Source organism: Alternaria alternata, assembly GCF_001642055.1.
Source record: "Alternaria alternata strain SRC1lrK2f unplaced genomic scaffold CC77scaffold_12, whole genome shotgun sequence".
Taxonomy (NCBI): Eukaryota; Fungi; Ascomycota; class Dothideomycetes; order Pleosporales; family Pleosporaceae; genus Alternaria; species Alternaria alternata.
The window spans coordinates 170,482-187,534 of record NW_017306201.1 but is presented as its reverse complement, the minus strand read 5'-3'; the positions used below and the strand labels follow the sequence as shown (position 1 = coordinate 187,534).

General features: G+C 51.6%; 8 protein-coding genes and 1 non-coding gene across 9 annotated transcripts; 6 read left to right on the top strand and 3 right to left on the bottom strand.

The window, feature by feature from the left end:
- Nucleotides 1-1,060: 1,060 nt before the first annotated feature.
- CC77DRAFT_1031728 (hypothetical protein) lies at nucleotides 1,061-3,210 on the top strand (the record flags this gene model as incomplete). The annotated part of the gene is made up of 5 exons (XM_018526688.1): nucleotides 1,061-1,282; nucleotides 1,382-1,551; nucleotides 1,656-1,782; nucleotides 1,831-2,208; nucleotides 2,257-3,210. 5 exons carry the CDS (start codon nucleotides 1,061-1,063, stop codon nucleotides 3,208-3,210), a joined length of 1,851 nt encoding a protein of 616 aa, XP_018385067.1.
- A 387-nt stretch (nucleotides 3,211-3,597) lies between these two features.
- CC77DRAFT_990484 (hypothetical protein) lies at nucleotides 3,598-5,338 on the bottom strand. Its single transcript, XM_018536319.1, has 2 exons — nucleotides 5,189-5,338; nucleotides 3,598-5,142 (listed from the first exon to the last, which is right to left on the bottom strand). Exons 1-2 carry the CDS (start codon nucleotides 5,245-5,247, stop codon nucleotides 3,690-3,692), a joined length of 1,512 nt encoding a protein of 503 aa, XP_018385066.1. The 5' UTR covers nucleotides 5,248-5,338; the 3' UTR covers nucleotides 3,598-3,689.
- A 122-nt stretch (nucleotides 5,339-5,460) lies between these two features.
- Nucleotides 5,461-5,745, top strand: CC77DRAFT_937758 (hypothetical protein; the record flags this gene model as incomplete). Its single annotated transcript, XM_018534569.1, has 1 exon — nucleotides 5,461-5,745. One exon carries the CDS (start codon nucleotides 5,461-5,463, stop codon nucleotides 5,743-5,745), a length of 285 nt encoding a protein of 94 aa, XP_018385065.1.
- Nucleotides 5,746-5,872: 127 nt separating this feature from the next.
- On the top strand, nucleotides 5,873-7,199 carry CC77DRAFT_133112 (short chain dehydrogenase/reductase family protein-like protein). Its single transcript, XM_018530189.1, has 3 exons — nucleotides 5,873-6,099; nucleotides 6,152-7,003; nucleotides 7,053-7,199. Exons 1-3 carry the CDS (start codon nucleotides 5,974-5,976, stop codon nucleotides 7,164-7,166), a joined length of 1,092 nt encoding a protein of 363 aa, XP_018385064.1. The 5' UTR covers nucleotides 5,873-5,973; the 3' UTR covers nucleotides 7,167-7,199.
- A 568-nt stretch (nucleotides 7,200-7,767) lies between these two features.
- CC77DRAFT_1021035 (hypothetical protein) lies at nucleotides 7,768-10,582 on the top strand. The gene is made up of 2 exons (XM_018525187.1): nucleotides 7,768-8,556; nucleotides 8,605-10,582. Exons 1-2 carry the CDS (start codon nucleotides 8,162-8,164, stop codon nucleotides 10,337-10,339), a joined length of 2,130 nt encoding a protein of 709 aa, XP_018385063.1. The 5' UTR covers nucleotides 7,768-8,161; the 3' UTR covers nucleotides 10,340-10,582.
- A 261-nt stretch (nucleotides 10,583-10,843) lies between these two features.
- On the bottom strand, nucleotides 10,844-10,931 carry CC77DRAFT_t51. Its single transcript has one exon. It is a non-coding gene; the product is annotated as a tRNA-Gly (tRNA).
- A 370-nt stretch (nucleotides 10,932-11,301) lies between these two features.
- CC77DRAFT_1021034 (hypothetical protein) lies at nucleotides 11,302-11,862 on the top strand (the record flags this gene model as incomplete). The annotated part of the gene is made up of 1 exon (XM_018525186.1): nucleotides 11,302-11,862. A coding segment is annotated over exon 1 (245 nt), but the record flags the coding sequence as incomplete, so codon positions are not given.
- Nucleotides 11,863-12,056: 194 nt separating this feature from the next.
- CC77DRAFT_132947 (copper amine oxidase-like protein) lies at nucleotides 12,057-14,445 on the top strand. Its single transcript, XM_018530188.1, has 4 exons — nucleotides 12,057-12,638; nucleotides 12,687-13,381; nucleotides 13,431-14,154; nucleotides 14,207-14,445. The coding sequence occupies exons 1-4, from the start codon at nucleotides 12,193-12,195 to the stop codon at nucleotides 14,364-14,366; spliced, it is 2,025 nt and encodes a 674-aa protein (XP_018385061.1). The 5' UTR covers nucleotides 12,057-12,192; the 3' UTR covers nucleotides 14,367-14,445.
- A 16-nt stretch (nucleotides 14,446-14,461) lies between these two features.
- On the bottom strand, nucleotides 14,462-16,681 carry CC77DRAFT_1021033 (hypothetical protein). The gene has a single exon (XM_018525185.1). The coding sequence runs from the start codon at nucleotides 16,218-16,220 to the stop codon at nucleotides 14,628-14,630; it is 1,593 nt and encodes a 530-aa protein (XP_018385060.1). The 5' UTR covers nucleotides 16,221-16,681; the 3' UTR covers nucleotides 14,462-14,627.
- Nucleotides 16,682-17,053: the final 372 nt, after the last annotated feature.

Genomic DNA, 17,053 nt, shown 5'->3' with positions numbered 1-17,053 from the left:
CATTGCTAAGGCAGATGTTGTCATCATGTATGTGACAGGGAGTGGGCAGATGTGCGCTGCAACTTCAGGATTGCGCGGGCTAGTTCCAAGTTCCGACTAGAAGCCCGACGCATATGTGCACACCTGCAGCCAACACCGATCTATTTACGCACCCGGAGAAACACCCTCTTCGGCAGGCTCACTCTAGAACATCATTTCTCAATGTTTCGCTTCATGCCGCTCATGCGGGTTATGAAGATGTCAAGAGAAGGACCCAATCAGTAGGGGTTCATGTGCCATTACAAGCATTACCAAGATACCCGCGCAGGATTCCACGCTCTTGTTGCGATTTGCCTATGTGGAGTTGTAAAGCATTCTCCGCATGACCGGTGGTCTCGAGGGTTCACCTGCCCGATCAGCAAGACGGCCCTAAACATGAACACTAACGTGCATTGATGCGCTATATAGGCAACGGAGGCCTACGATATACACAATCCCATCAGGACAATCGCATCTCCACGTCTAGTTGTACATTCCGGGATAAAAAAGGTTTGCGAAATGATACAGGGCGCAAGGCTGATCTCAATGGATACAAGGTATGCTCAAGCTACCATTACTTCGTATCGTGGAACTCTTGAACCTCGGCAGGCCGTGTTCACAAGGCAGACCTCAATAAAGCAGGTTCTGGGATAACGGATGAAGAGCGACGGTAAAATTGATAGCTTTCCTTTCGCTCTTGTTTCGCCCTATGCGAATCGAAACACAATTGCAGCACTACGCGAACATCAGGTCTATAGACAAACGATACTCTCAGAATACAAAGTTTGCCCTGACTGCACCTCTCCTTTCTCGTTGCTGTCTACCCGACACTCGCTTTACCAAACAAAGGTGCTCTGGGTGGCCATTCTCATTGTCTTGATTACCCCAAAGTTACAGGGATCCATATAGTCGATCTCTGTGCTAGCGAAAGTAGCATTACCTCATGCCTGCCTAACCGTGCTCTGTTCGTAGTTCTCTCCTCGTCCCGCAACTGCAGCCGCAATTACAACCACCAACATCAACCCCCCAAACAACCGCAACCATGGCCGACTCAGACTCGTCTCTGTCTTCTGCGCCCCCGACTGACGATGAGATGGAGCTTGAAGTCCCAGAGGCTGCTGCTGCGAAGCCCGCACCTCAGAAAAAGAAGAAGAACGGCACAATCCTGACCTTTTTCAACAAACGTTCGCCCTCGCCGCCTCCAAGAAAACGGGCGCCGTCCCCGCCGCATGAGCCTGTACCAGAGGACAATCCAGACATTGCTGTACGTATTGGACGCGTCCGTCGCGTCGTGACGCGCTGCATTGCGCCGCAGTCGCGCACGACTCGTCCGCTCAGGCGTCGCTAATGCCATGTGCCATAGTTTATCGTAATGTTCCGGTCACGTTTCAACGAAGCATTCCCTCGCGGTTCCCCTTCTGTAGGGCCTCAGGACATCGAGCAGGGTGTCGCGGAAGACACACCGTCCGCCGACGTCGAAGGCTTACTATGCGCCTTGCTCGGCCTCGTCCTCAATCGCAAGAAACCTGTCGAGTCAGTCTGACCCCTTCGCTCTTCACAAATACCCGTTCCGCGGTCGCGTGGGCGTCACACAGTAGATGGAATAGTGCACAAGCTGACACGTGTGTGTTCTACAGGAAGGGTCATTACGGTCGCGCTCTCGAGGAAGCCATCCAAACCCAAAAATCGCAATGGCCCACCAAATGGACTGGCAATCCCCTCAGCGGCGGTCGCAACTTCAACACAATGACGGCAGTAGAGCGAGTAAGTAGTCATCTATCCTGATACCGCCAAATGCTTACCGTCGCATAGATCACCCTCCTCCACTCACTCTGCCTCTGGAGCCTCAATCAAAACGAACAAGTCAAGGCCATGATCAATAACGCATACAAGTCTCGCACTACCAAGGACAAGCAAGATACCAACATCCCATTATCGGTGCAAGCATGGGGCCGTGATGGTGACAAGCGTCGATACTATCTAGTCGAAGGACAAAACGATACCCACTTTCGCATCTACCGCGAGACCGACCCGAGCCGCAAGAACGTACAATGGATCAGTGTCGCCGGCTCCATTGATGAGTTGAAGGCGCTTGCGACGAAGCTGGAGGAAGTAGATGGGCACAAAGAGGCTAAGGCACTTGGCGAGCGTATGCTTAACGCCGTGCCACGATTCGAGGCCTCAGAAAATGTACGCCTCGTCCATTCTACAAGTCATCCTATGCTAACAGTCATTTAGAAACGTAAGCGACGAGAGTACACACGCCAGCGCAAAGATGCCTTCACCCGCCCAGAACCTGGTTTCTCCCTATATGAAGGCCGCACCCGTGGCAAGCGCCAACGATACACATTTGACGAAGACAACGACTTCGATTCAGACAACACCTCCGTACGCCGATCAGGGCGACAGTCGGGCCGCGACACACCCGCTGCACCTTCTGGTCCTACTGTCACCGCCAGTGGTCGACAGGTCCGATCTCGAGCAACCGGTTTATATGGCGAAACATTGCTCAGTGGACAAATTGCAGACCATGCATCGCCTGCGACTGGCGACTATGTCAGATCTGATGTGTCGGAAGAACCATATTCAGGCCATGGCCGATCGACTCGCGCCGCCAACAGGGGTACCACAAACGGTCGTTCATTCAACCGAACAGTAGATTCGGAAGACGAGGAGGACGCGACCTCTTGGGATGGTGGAGATGACGATGAAGAGGAGCCAGATCAGATGGATCTTGACGACGACGACGACGAAGACGATGCCGTGGAGGAATCGGAAGAGGAGGAAGAACAACACAGCCTCATGGTCACTCTACGCTACCGGAAAGGTGCATCTGATGGCGCTCCTGCTCATGAAGAAGATGCGCCCATGACAAATGGGGTGGATCGCGATTCTATTGCTGCGACAGTCGCGTCGTCGACCAGCACCAGCGCACCAAAACAGCCTGAGCCTGCGCCTGCATCTGCAGGTACTATGAACGGAATCTCTACTCCAGTAGTCCCAGTCGCACAGCAACAACAAACTTCTACCGGCAACCCAGAAGCGCTGCCTAAGCTCGATGGAGTTTTCTCTGCACCAACTCCCCCTGAAGAAGCACCAAAGTCCCAGGCGCCAGTGGAGGCTCCAGCTAGCACATTCGAGGCTCAACCACCACATCAGCCTGCACCTACTCCTACTATCAACGGGCGATAAATGTGTATGCGTACCTCCAAACGCCGCTTTACCACATGTTGTCTTGAGGATCCATGTTTAACCATCTTCACCTTCTTGCTATCTACTTTCCTGTCATAACTAGAGAACGACAGATACCCATGGCGTTTTTCTCGATCTCTGCCCTCATTCTGTTGTGGGATAAATGCATCGTCCGTCGGCTTAGCGATGTATTACGAGGTGTGCTATTGACGAATAGATCGCCTTGCTGGCTAGAATATCTAGATGAGTCGGTGTAATCAATACGACTTACCTCGTTGAAGTGAGCATCAGTGATGGCCAGTGTCTTGTGTTGTCTGGTAATGTACGCACATCGAATGTATGTCTGTGAGAGATGACCATTGGTGATGTTGAGCTTCATTACTATATACACGCGTATGCTTGTAGCACGCTTTTCTCCAAGACGCCACCGCTCGTAACATAATACACATCTAGTCATGTCATCATAGGGATACTCATGCCTATCCTCTCGGCAAAGCGCCAGGTATAGCTCCCGCAATACCAGTCGTGGTCCGACTCTGTAATTTCGGTCGACCATGCGGTCCCTTCGGCCTATCTCGATCTCTCTGCTCACCCCGCCATCGCATACCATCTTCTCGATTATTCCTGCTCCGGCTACGAGAGTCACTTGCACTGGGTTTCCTAACCCCAGCTCTGATCTCGGCTTCCCGCATTTTCTGGCCTTCAGCTTCTATACGCTCTTCCAGAGTAGCGTTCTCAGCAATCGGACTAGGGATGAAGGATGTTGAACCTGGAGCGGTACCGTTTCCTTCCATGACGGCGATCTCATCATCCTCGTCATTTTCATTTTCTCCGGCTGCAGCGTCGGCGTCTTCGGTAGCGCTTCCGCCTCGCGTGTTGTGCTTTCGGGGCCAGAGTGAGGGGAGCACGATTTGTTGGAAGCGGGGTTCTACTGCCCGCTCATCGAACCAAGCGTGGACGCGAGATTCGATCAGCTGGGCGATTTTTGGTACGTCTTGTAGGCGGGATCTTGAACCAACTAAGGAACGGACGGAGAGGTCGAGGCGATAGTCGTCTAGGAAGGTGAACGCTAATGTTGTAGGTCGGTGTGGTGGTGCGCCAGATGATGATGCTGGACGGCTTGGAGAGGAACCTCGATGGGTCTCGGACGTTGGCGAGGTCATGGGCGCAGCGGTAGGTGGAGGTGACGAAGAGGGTATGAATGACACGGCCAGTGTCCCAGAGAATCGTACAATGCTCACAGCAAGCGCGACGGGCAAGACTGCAGACATGGGCTTCGGCCAGTTCAAGTTCAGTGTCGTCTCAACGCCAATGGTAATGACATCGCTCAAATCAACGTCCATCCGTGCCTGTAGTCTCTCTTTCTCGTTCCCTGTGTTTCCCGGCCCGTACCAAAATCCGTCTTCTGCAGGCATTACTCTGCAATTGCTGAAGATGGGGAACTCATCGCCCAACGCTATCTCCGTTACCCTGATCGAGCCAATCCAGTCTGGCTTGCTGCCCGTGTTCAAGACTTCGGTGAGCGATGTGAGGATTGCATCGTCCTGCCGCGCGTCGGCTCTCAGCTGTGCGATTGTTTGCGCAATGAGCACGTTGAACCAGTCTAAACTCTCCGGTTGGTGTCCCTTTACGTTGTAGTAGGTCTTCGCGAGAATAGTTGTGATGCTTGGTCCTCCTCTGCTCTCTTCGCCCTTTCGTATTATGCTTCTTGACGGTTTGTGGCGTAGAGACAGGGACGTTGAATTTGCGCGCGTCCTTAGTTGCTTGTACGATTGTTGGTGTGCTAGGGTTCGAGCTCGGCGGAGGGAATTGAGGTGTAACGCGCGATCGTCGGCAGATGGTGGCTCTCCAAAGATAAAGAACTTTATAAAACAAAACATCAAAATCGCGATTGAAAGCTGGCCGAGCAGAAATCCTTGCGTGAAGGAAAGTCTACAGCATGTTAGCGGGGTCCTCCATGGAGTGAAGGTGTGGTTACGAGGACGAGCTGCCCTGTGTGACCGGCAGCGCCACAGGCGTGGGCACTGCTTTGACCATGGTTGATATTGCTATCGGTGGAACAATTGCATGTTGGTTGTGGATTGAACGGGCTCGAAGAAGGCAGACAGACGTAATTGTGCATCGGAAGGACGCCCGCGCAGGGACCGAGCTCTATCGATAAGAGAGCCTCCTAATCATTCCACCAAGTCTCTCCGCAACCCCGAGGTCTCCCCAGACTCAGAGCCGCCTGAAACCTCAATTCTGCCTAGGATGCCCCTCCTTTCCAAGGTTGTCACCTTCAAAACCCCTACCAACCGCGCCGCTGCTATCAAGGCAAACAGAGTCATCCGATCCATCAAGAGCAGATACCGGGCCCAGGCCTTTCTGTTCCTCGCATACCACTTCTTCCTCACTTCGCCTATGCACCTTGATATCTTTATCATGTTCTTCATTCTGGTCAGCAACTTCATGAACCGACAACAGGCGTTCCCAGCCCACCTGGTTATCGAGGGACTACGCTTCCTCATCGACGAGAGAAGGTTCATCATGCCTTGAATGCTAAGTCCAGCTACGATGGTCATCCGACATGTTTATTCCGACGCGACACGGTACATTATGCGCATCAATCGCACAACGAACCCCGTCCCTCCACGCGTCCTCGTTGCTCCTTCACTTGAAGCACACGGAGATAGCGGCAGTTGCAAGTCCGATTGGCTGCCAAGCTCCCCACCTTCTGCACCAGCTCGACATCGCATATCATTGTAGAGATTCCTCAACGTCGCTATGGATTTCGATACCCAAAGTCAAAGCCTTTCGCCGGGCGCGGCCACTCACAATCCCAATCTCATCCTGCCAGCAACATGCGACCCACCATCTGAGCACAATCCACCCAAACGAGCAGTATGGATTGTAAGTCACTGAATAGGCTACCTGGTCATCGGTAGCTAACTCCTGAATGTAGGTCTTCGGGGCGACCGGTCATATGGGGCGTTCCCTCGTTCGAGCGATATTAGCACATGGCGACCAATGCACTGCAGTGGGATGGACCGAGGAGAACACATCAGAACAGATGGACAAATGGCAGAACAGGAACTGCCTGGGCCTGTTGTGTGACGTAAGAGTGCGCGAGACAGTAGACCAGGTCATTAAGAAGAGCATCGAATACTGGGGTCAGGTGGATGTCATAGCGAATAGCACCGGCTACGGCGTCATAGCAGCATGCGAGGACCAGGACGACTACGACCTGCGCAATCAATTCACAACAAACTTCCTCGGAACACTTCATATCTTGCAGTTGTCCCTCCCATACTTCCGCTCCCAGAACTCTGGTCGATACCTCATATTCTCGTCCACGGCTGGTGCACTTGGCGTGCCGGGACTCGGCCCGTATTGTGCGACCAAGTACGCTGTTGAGGGTCTGATAGAGTCCATGTTATACGAGGTCGATATCTTCAACATCAAAGCAACATTGGTCGAGCCCGGTCATGTTCGATTGGACGAACCAGACGATAACATATTACCACCCAGCTATACTTCGGCGCCTACTCCTGGAACAGGACCTCCGAAGCCGAAGCGTTATGGCCACTTCTTCGTGAAGCCGAATCCTAGCGAACCCTATGCGGGGCTAACAAGTCCCGCGCAACACGCGCGACGGATGGTACAATGGCTGAACGACAGACAACCAGTCAGCGCTGTAAAGAGTGCAGAGTTGGTATGGCAATTAGGTCATTGTAGTTATCCTCCGCTACGATTGATCTTGGGTAGTTATGCTGTGGAGAGCATCCGTGACCGCCTGAAGAGCATCACCGAGGAGGTGTGTAATATCTTTCTCTTGCTGCATTAGAGTTATTAACTTTTCGCAGATCGAAGATTGGAAACATCTTTCGTTCCCTACGTTTATGCCTCCAGAGGAAGAAGGTGGGAAAGATGATGTCAAGGAGGAACAAGAGCTAGACGACGAACAGATGCAGGACTGAAGGCAAACTTCCGGCATTGGCACTACCAACCCCGCATGCCCCGATGCATGCATCCGCTCCTGCAACTATCGTACAGCCCAAACATTGCCGCTCAAATATATGCAAAAACGGCAAACTGGGACGCAAAGCGTTCTTGAGATCTTAATGTGACAGCGCATCGTTTGCGTTTCCGGCAATGGAAGGTTCGGGGGGCCGAATCCTTCTTTGAGGTTTCGCGAAAACACCTTCTTTAAAGACCTTATGCGAATTCTATTCTTGGAACTTACACTTGAAGGAACCAGGCTAGTGTTGTACCGCTCTACCATCCGAGCTGATATGCCAACAGTATGTGCATTAACCAAGACTTCTGTGGCTGCTGGGTATCACCGACCATCTTTACTACCGACTACTTTAACCCTGTTTCGGCTATCCTTTACCGTGGTCTTATAGAACACAAATTTAGAGGATGTAGGGAGGGGAAAGAGCTAGAACATTGCCTCTGAATGTAATTGCCTGTTAGGAATTGACTCGTTCTTTCCAGCTTAACGCGGAGGGCGTAGCTCAAAGACCGTCCGATCTTATTCTCTCCGCGATTGGACAATCTCGCTTCGTGCATTTGTGATGGTTGAAAAGGGTAAGGCGTGTGTTGGCAAGCCTACTGCGGCTGACATCCGCGTCCCTTACGCACTCACAACCAATCGTCAACTACGCCAGCATGCACGTCTCTAAGCCTTTGTGGGTTTCCTGGTGAGCTTCAGCCCCCACAAACGACTAAGATGCAACATGAACATTGGGCTGGCTGACGGCAAGGCCTGTGCTGATATACCGGCATCCCGTGCCACATCGTTTTATATGTACTACGACTGCCAGGAGCACACGACGCGAATTTGTTTGCTTCTCCCTTTGTTACACGAAGTCTTCCTATCATCTACTTGTCGTTTCTCTAGCTTCAGTTGTCACTGGGCTTCGTTTCTTCTATTCACCTGTGGTCTTGCTGCCACACGCTAGATCGCGCAATGGACAATGAGATACGCCAAGTCCCGCAGTCGCCAGTGTTGGTCAACAATGATTCTGGACACAATAGGGATAGCTGGAAGACTGCTCCCAGCTCACCAAAGGAAGACTTCAAAGTCATGATTGATGCTATTACCGAGGAACGCGAAAATTCCACCAGCTACACAGGTAGCTCTAGCGAATCTCCAAACACGTCTCGACAAGATTATAGCGAGAAGTTCGATCATGTCGAACACAATTCAGATATAGACGGTATTGACTGGAGACCTGGCTTCAAGCATCAATTTCCATGGCTCGGCTTCGCGGGGCTTATGGTCATCCTTGTGGCCACTGCCGGAGCTGTAATCATACTGGCTACGTCTAACGAAAAGCGAGTCAAAGACTGGCCTTTTACGAAGTTAGTCAAATTAGCTGATCAGACATGAAACGGAGACTGACAGACTAGATTTACCGCCCAACCCAACGTACTACTCAACATTGCGAACCAAGTTCAGAACCTGGGGCTGGTTACATTGATTGGTCAGGGGCTGGCTATCGCATGGTGGAGGACAGCCTTGCGCGGAAGCTCACTCCGGAAACTACATCAGAATCACGCGTATTCTTACAGCTTCTATGCGATTATCACTTCCGGCAGACACTTCAACATTATCGCTCTCGCCGCTCTTATGACGAAGTTTGCCGTTATCGACAGTACACTATTTCAAAAAGCGACAAAAACTATCGTCACCCAGGAAAGTGACTACATGAACCACACTATGACTGGCTTCATCGAGAAAGACTGGCCAGCGAATTCTGGTGGTATACCCGGAGGGGACGGCAATATCAAGACCGTCGATAAGGCTTGGGCTAACGTACTGGATGCGTACAACGGAAAGATCGCAAATGGTAAGGTGCATGACACTCTTGACCAAACAAAGTCTTTTTGGGACTGCCCTTTTCGACAAGAGTGTCATGGCGCTATTGAGGGCTTAGGCTTCTCATTCAACTGCACTAGTACATCCAGGCAGGTAGACTATGGCTATGAAAGACGAGAATCAGATCTACAGGGCATACCTCCATCGGACAACTCGTATGCGCTGTGGGATGTCAAGTTCAATGCCTCGTGGCCAACGGGAACCAAACCATACGCCAGCATCGATCTCGAGATGCTGTACGTCGATAGTAAAGCTGGGGAAGACGAGCACTCTTGTCCGGGTACTATGACTATCCGTAGGTGCGAGATCAAGCCCGCCCTCGTTCAGTATCCCGTTACTGTTATGGTACCAAGCGAAGAAGAACTAAAAGGCAAAAACATTGTCACACACATCAAGTTCTCTAATGATTCTCGCCCCGACAACTGGGAGGTTGGTGAGAGTCTCGACAATATTACGCAGATCGACCAACTTGAAGTGAAAGAGACTATCAATCTCGAAGAGCAGTTCGGTAAACCCTCTACTATCGGCGCTTTAACATACATCATGAACAACCTCTATGCATCCTCAGCGAATCTTACCTACAACAACGACACATGGGATATTGTCGCTCGAGGCGCCTCGGCTCAGACTACCTTTTATGCCCAATCTGATGAAACGCTCAATCGTTGCTGGTATAATATTAGCCAAGGTAAAGACGATCCCGCCGTCGAGGTGTTGCGCAAACTCAACACCCTGAGCTTCGTGACAGCGTTGTACATTACAGGCGCGCCTTTTTCCAGCAAAAGCCTAGACGGCGACCTCGGGATGGCCAACCAAACAATCATCGCATCAGTCACCGGTATCGTTGAGCAATACAAAACCTCCTATGCCTACGTCGCCGGCGCCCTCGTAGCAACTTTCGTCACCGTTATGCTCGTCCTACCCGTATATTGGGGCTTCTGGCAGCTCGGCCGCAAGGTCACTCTTGGTCCGCTTGAAATATCACAAGCCTTCGGTGCGCCCATCATCGCCCCTGACCAAACAAAGGCATATCATGGCGACTTCGATCAGGTACTTGAGGATGTCGGGAAGAGGAGAGTGCAGTACGGCCAACTCAAACATGCGCCGCCGGGACAGATGGGCCTTGCAGAGCCAGAGAGGGTCGTGGTGCCGAAAGCGAGTCACCGATGGCGAGTGAGTGGGCAGAGGGAGAATAGGAGGATCGGACTTGGTGCTGCTATCGGGGGTGTGGTGGCTGCTACTATCGCAGGAAATGCGAAGGGATGAGGGGCAATCTTGCTAGGTGTTGGATGTGCTGTAGGTGATAGGCCTACCATACCAGCGACCAAGGCCATTCAATCAACTCATTTACTAAAGCACAAACTGACGACCATTACTGTACAAACTAGGCCTCCAGTAGACCTAAAGACACATATTCCATCTCTATGGCGTGCGAAACAGCGTCCATGTGTAGGCAATAGTTTTTGTAATTGGAGCTAAAGCGAGCGCTACGTATTCAAACTTTTGAGCATAGGCAGATGTAGTTTTTACAGAGGAATTAAAGCCGGATGGCACTGTAAGAACAAAAAACTAAAGCCGCTGTGCATGTTTTGTTAGATAATGTCTACCACGTCTAGCAAGCCGCTGCTGGTGCGGAGATAACCGGCGCTAGTGCCGCTTGCCAGCCACCGCAACATCGTCACGTACGCTTCCAATCACCCCTTAAAAACACATCTCTGTTCACCACAACCACCACACAACGTCCATGAAGACAAAAAGAAAGTTGCTCGTTGCATCGGCCGGGAATCGAACCCGGGGCTAGCCGAAACTGTCCTGTAAAGGATGGCAACGGCTAATTTTACCACTAAACCACCGATGCGAGGTTTGAAGCAGCTGAGAAAGCTGATTTGATGGAAGAAAGTGAAGAAACAAGCATCATAACAGTATAAACAGTCTACGAGATCCAGAAACTGGTGTATGCCTCTAACTTCGTCTGTGCGTCTTCGGTCTGGCTAGGGAATAGTGTCATGCACGAGTCGAGAGCCGTAGCACTAACGAAAACTGTCTGAAATGATCGTTAATCTCCACTACCGGCGCCTAGACGGTTTGCTGATGCATGTTCTCACCCAGGCATCAATATTGCTATTCAAGGAAAGCCTAGCGAATACTGCACCACTGTGATTTCGTCCGCAGGGCAATAAATGCCGGAAGAATATTGGCTAGTGTATCGTACAATATGTTGATGTTGAAGCAGTTTTACTGTACAGCATGACACCGAATGTACGGCTAAGAAATCTTCCTAGTCCTGCGGAATACCTCCAGGGCTCTCTTCATAGCGACCTCGGGATCGTCCTGATGTACAACTCGAGACCCATAGACAATGTACGACAAGCGTACACAGACCCGGCCGATTCAGTACAAGCCTACATAGTCTTCACACTACCATGCCAAGCCGGTACATTGTTTCTGTCACTGTTGTATAGATGTCTTCCGAGATCGCACGCCTTTCGTGATTGAATCTTGGTATCATGGACCTCCTTGTATGCTCTAGATCACTCATTTACATGATACGACTATGAATCTGCTGCAAAGATTGGCAAGACCCATCGCCCAGCTTGTTGTGGCAGCGCAAGGGCAATGTTCCGCTTAAGAGAATATCGCGTCTCTTCCCAAGCCAGTCGAGTAACCCGACCCACAGCGGACACAATTCCGCTGAGCGGTTTGCTCTTTTCACACGCAACGTTCCGCGAGAAACACAACAACAGCGCATGATTTCCTGTCCATACCCATGAGTCACAGGATTTGGGATAGATAACACATCTGTTTTCGTGTATTGCTTGACAGGGCGTGCAGGACTCGATCACCATTATGTCGCACTAACCAGAAGTGGTAGGTACATGCGATATTCCGCCAGAGAGCATGACGGCGGTACAGCTTTACGTGTTTGGACTTATCGCCACGCTCTATCATCCAATGTCCCCGCTTCTACGCTTTGGGACACGGGCTCGGCATCATGTATATGCCTGTAGATAAATTGGGTGGTATCCCATCAGACTTGATGACCTCTCATCTACACTTCACTACTCTAGGGTGAGCATAGGATCACATCATCATTCTTTATTCAAGTTATACGTCTTACCATGGCACCTCACCCCTTCAAGATCCTCAACGTAGAGGAGACGCGTATCGCGCGTGACACTGTCCTCTCCCTCCACAAAGACTGCGTTGTCGACTTTCGAGAGATCTACCTCCAAGAACCCGAGAAGGAGCTCATGAAACAATATCTCGACCTAGAATATGCAGCAAAGCCAGGGCAATCACCAGCTTCCAAGCGACCAGCGCGGTTGGCGAAGTGTCAATACGATGTCATCGGAACCGACAAGATACCAGAGTACCACGAGTCTGTCATTGATATTGAACAAAAGAAGAGGGTACGCCATGAGATTGTTGGAAAGGAGAAGCAGGCCAGCTTGACCCTGTGGGAGTTCCAACACCTGGTCAAGGCTTGTGAGGAGAGCGACATGTTCAAGGATGCCATGAAGGAGCTCAAGCTACCTGATGGGTTTGAGTTGGTTGTTGAGCCCTGGTAGGTACCTACTTCTCAATTGTCGATGTATACTAATAACAACACAAGGCCATACGGTGGTCTTGACATTGGTGCCGAGAACCGAAGATACTTCCAAGGATTATGCTTTGCACAGGACACACGAAATGGAAACGACGATTCCAACTTCTACGCCTACCCCTTACCACTAATTCCTGTCATGGACGCGCAAACGAGGAAGATCATTCGCGTTGACCGCTTAGCCACAGGTGGAAAGGGCGATAGCCTTACCGGTCAAACACATTCTGAGCGCGTTCTAGACCATTGCGAGGGTGCGGAGTACGTCCCCGAGATGGTCGAAGGTGGTCTTCGACAGGACGTGAAGCCTATCAACATTACACAACCAGAGGGTCCTTCCTTCAAGGTTACAGACGAATCGCTAGTCGAGTGGCAGAAGTGGAGCTTCAGAGTATCATTCAACCCGCGTGAAGGGGCTGTTCTACACGACGTCAAGTATGACGGTAGAAGCATCATGTACCGGATGAGCATTTCTGAAATGTCAGTTCCGTACGCAGATGCACGACCACCCTTCCACCGCAAGCAAGCATTCGACTTTGGTGACGGAGGTGCTGGTAACTGTGCCAACAACCTTTCCCTAGGTTGCGACTGTCTCGGCGTGATCAAATACTTTGATGCGGTCATCGTTGGTTCCGATGGCGAACCAAAGGTCCATCCCAATGTGGTCTGTCTTCACGAGCAAGACAATGGCATTGGCTGGAAGCACAGTGAGTTCCCCGAAACAGTTTCTCAGCACGAGCTAACGTGGGAAATTAGCCAACTGGAGAACTGGACGCGCAGTAGTAACACGACTACGAGAACTCGTCGTTCAGTTCATTATCACCCTAGCTAACTATGAGTATGTGTTTGCCTACAAGCTCGACACCGCTGGTGGTATCACTCTTGAAGTCCGAGCCACTGGTATCGTCTCAGTCGTCAACATCGACCCAGGCAAGACATCAGACTACGGCAATGTCGTATCAGGAGGTGTGCTTGCCCAAAACCACCAGCACATCTTTGCCGCTCGTTTTGACCCAGCAATCGACGGACACAACAATACCGTCCTCTATGAAGAATCCCACACCGCTCCCTGGAACAAGGAAACCAACCCCAATGGCAATTTCTACGAAATCCGCAAGACAACCATCGACAAGTCCTCTGGTGTTGATGCCAATCCCTTCGACCACCGCGTCTTCAAGATCATCAACCCATCCAAGAAAAATCCAAAGTCTGGTAACCCTGTAGGATACAAATTCGCACCGCTCCCTACGCAGAAGATACTTGCTAGCCAAGGTAGCATCCAAGCGCAACGAGCGCTCTTCACAAACCACCACGTGTGGGTGACAAAGTACCAGGATGACGAGCTATACGCTGCGGGTAGGTTCACGCTACAGAGCCAGCTCGAGCAAGGTGGTGTGCATGACATGGCTGCACGAAAGGATAATGTCGAGAATGAAGATCTTGTTCTCTGGAACGTGTTCGGACTGACACATAACCCACGGTAAGATTCATCGCCTTTGATTAAAGTCGGCGCATATACTAACGACAAGCAGAGTCGAAGACTGGCCCGTTATGCCTGTCGAGATTTACCAAGTGCATTTCAAGCCCAGCGACTTCTTCGAGCGCAACCCGGCTATCGACGTACCAAGCACGAAGAACAATGCGTCGGTTTTGGTTGAAAAGGAATGTTGCTCTGGAGAGCAGAAGCTTTAAGTACTGTTGAAATGAGTCGTTATTAGTTCAAGGATACCCAATGAGTTCCCACGTATGCCGCTCGGTCTGTCATATTGCAAAAGTGATGTCGAGGTTTTGTACACATAGTGGTACTGTGGTGGGTAGTAGTTGATGCTATACGATACTCTATGTATGCGTTCTACATTCCAAAGACTGAAACCAATCTGATAGTCATCCAATCGTCAAACAGTGGTATACCAAACGCCAATATACGCCAAAGTCATGCCCGTACACGAATATTTACATTCCCCAAGCGCCAGTGACGGCATTCAAAGCACCATCGACGGCCTCCTCTAAGGTTTCAACACGCAGTCTGAGCGTGCGGTTCTCCTCTCGCTCCTTCGCTAGGCGGCCCCAAACAGCAGATTGTGCGCCGCCCTGGCAGTTGGCGCATCCCCATCCACCTTTAGCGATGTCGACTTTGCCTTCTCGGGGCTTGTCGTATGTGCTTCCCCGTTGTAGCGATTGAGGCTTTCGGCCCTTCGGTGTGATGTCGTGAATATCGTTGTCGAGAATGGATGAGCGGTCGGTACCGGTAGGGCTGAGGCAGCTTCTTGAGAATACGCTCGCAGCGTCGGTCTCATTCTCAGACTCGAAACCAGAATCGACGCTGATTTCTGAGCCTGACACACGGTTGTGTCGACGGGCGGACTCCTGGCACGAAGTGTGCTCACACTGTGGTGTTGCTCTAATGAGGGCCAGACTCCTCTTACGAGCAGCCTCTTCTTCTTGACGAGCTTTCTTCTCAAACGCGAGGTCTTCCATGAGGACGCGCATTTGCTCGTCCTGCTCGGCTGCTCGTGCTGCCATTGTCTCCAGTTGCATCTTCAGGTGCCTTGCCCGTGTCTCGGCTTCATCAAGCTCATCGTCCTGCGCGCTTTGTTCGGCATGTGCGTCTCCCAGGGCAGTAGAGAGTTGGCGGTAGGCGGTCTGGTAGCGAGAGAGGAGGGCTTCGGCGTTGGTAAGAAGGTCGTGGAAGGACGAAGGTGCTAGCGGATCGGCGGGTCCGTGTGGGAAAAGCGAGTGTGATATGTTCAAATTGAGTAACTCGTCGTCAGGGTTGTGGTATGTGGGCGACTGCTGTGGAGGGGGGACGGCGGCATTCTTTTGTGTGGACAACAGCCATGCGAACTTGCTGCTAGCGGTGGGCTGGCTCGGTGCCTTGCTCGGTGTGTGGGTATCATCTGATCGCATCGGGCTCTGCGACGTGCCCCTCGTGAGGGAAGAGCCACGGTTGAAGAGGTTGGTCATCATGTTGCCCCTCTCCTCTTCCTCCTCTTCGGACTCGGAATCGTAACTCTCTCCTGACTCGGAGCCGGAATCCGAATAGTCGTCCTGTTGCTGGACACCTAGCTTCACGGGCGCAGAGGAGCCGTTGAACCAGTTCTGTAGCGCCCTAATCTTAGGCTGGCTAGCGCTGGATTCGATAGCGCCTCTTGAGGGAATGAAGCTTGCCAGAGATTTTGTAGGTGAAGATGCTCTTGAAGTATGCTGTTGGATTGTCGATGTTGCGCGATTGAAGTTGTCGAAGATTGTACCGGTCAAGGTGCGCTGGTGACTACTTCGGCCAGTCCTAGGGAAGTCCTCTAGTGGGGAAGGTGCATGTGGGTCATATGCAGTTGCAGTAGTGGGTGTTAAAGCGGAAGGTGGTGGTTGAAGTCCGGTGATGTCCACGTCGTCGAATTTGTTCACCTGTTCGCTGACCACAGACGCAGACTGCTTGCGAGTGTGATACGATGGGGATCTCACGCCAGTATGCTGCGAGGTATGGGTCGCATAAGGGGCCTGAGGTGGCTGTTGCAGCTCCAAGTCGTGAGGGGCGTTGCGGCTCATTCCAAACTACTGCAGCTAAACGTCCGGTGCCGGGATTGCTAGACGGTACGCTGTTTGGCGGTCGAGGACTGTGTCAGTCGCCCAACGATTTGTCGAGCAGACGGATGGAGATGTGTGAAACGCGAAAGCACTTCTTTCCTTGCTGCTCGGCGGGGCGGGTGCTGAGGGTAACCCGGCCAACACGATGAATTTATCGATAAGAGCGAGGAGCGAGAGTCGTGGGAAGGTAAAGCGGCGGTCAACGAGTGTCTGGTGGTAGAATGTGTAAGATGTGCAGTACGGCAGTTGACTGCAATCGTGGTGTACCAAAAGGCAAAAAGAGGGTTCAATGTTTCGTCGAGCAAAGGGCGAGGTTTTGTCCTCGATGGCTGTTTCGTGTGGTTGGCAGGAAACAGCGTGGCAGGGAATCTGGATTTTGTGAGGCTGGGAGGGCTAGCGGCCCCGTCATGTACGCAACGCACACCGCAACACGTAGCCGTCGTCGCTTAGAGAACCCAATAGCCCCTTGCGAATTGCCTTGGTCTAATGCAAGACAAGCTGTAAGATGCACTCGACCCTGCTTTCCATCCGTTCTGTTTGCGTTCGCGTTTCAAAACATCTCATCGTGCAACTTTAGCGCACGGCTAGTACGCGTTACAACCAGCAGGGAAGACCTCTCCAGGCAAGCTCTCTCAACAACAAAAGCCTCAGAGACTGCGACACTAGTTGCGCGTCTCTTGTAATTATGGGATCATAGACCTGTCTCCTCAATCAGTGGGTTACCTACACTCGCCCACTGCACTACCCCACAAAAGTTCACACCGAATAATGGCGTACCCTGAAAAAGTTCACCG

Coding starts and splice junctions, on each gene's coding strand:
- CC77DRAFT_990484 (XM_018536319.1), bottom strand. CDS start 5,247: ATGGTCAAAGCAGTGCCCACGCCTGTGGCGCTGCCGGTCACACAGGGC. Junction 5,143..5,188: donor ACACAGGGCAGCTCGTCCTC/GTAACCACACCT, acceptor AACATGCTGTAG/ACTTTCCTTCACGCAAGGAT.
- CC77DRAFT_133112 (XM_018530189.1), top strand. CDS start 5,974: ATGGATTTCGATACCCAAAGTCAAAGCCTTTCGCCGGGCGCGGCCACT. Junction 6,100..6,151: donor CCAAACGAGCAGTATGGATT/GTAAGTCACTGA, acceptor TCCTGAATGTAG/GTCTTCGGGGCGACCGGTCA. Junction 7,004..7,052: donor TGAAGAGCATCACCGAGGAG/GTGTGTAATATC, acceptor AACTTTTCGCAG/ATCGAAGATTGGAAACATCT.
- CC77DRAFT_1021035 (XM_018525187.1), top strand. CDS start 8,162: ATGGACAATGAGATACGCCAAGTCCCGCAGTCGCCAGTGTTGGTCAAC. Junction 8,557..8,604: donor AAAGACTGGCCTTTTACGAA/GTTAGTCAAATT, acceptor CTGACAGACTAG/ATTTACCGCCCAACCCAACG.
- CC77DRAFT_132947 (XM_018530188.1), top strand. CDS start 12,193: ATGGCACCTCACCCCTTCAAGATCCTCAACGTAGAGGAGACGCGTATC. Junction 13,382..13,430: donor TGGCATTGGCTGGAAGCACA/GTGAGTTCCCCG, acceptor GTGGGAAATTAG/CCAACTGGAGAACTGGACGC. Junction 14,155..14,206: donor GGACTGACACATAACCCACG/GTAAGATTCATC, acceptor AACGACAAGCAG/AGTCGAAGACTGGCCCGTTA.
- CC77DRAFT_1021033 (XM_018525185.1), bottom strand. CDS start 16,220: ATGAGCCGCAACGCCCCTCACGACTTGGAGCTGCAACAGCCACCTCAG.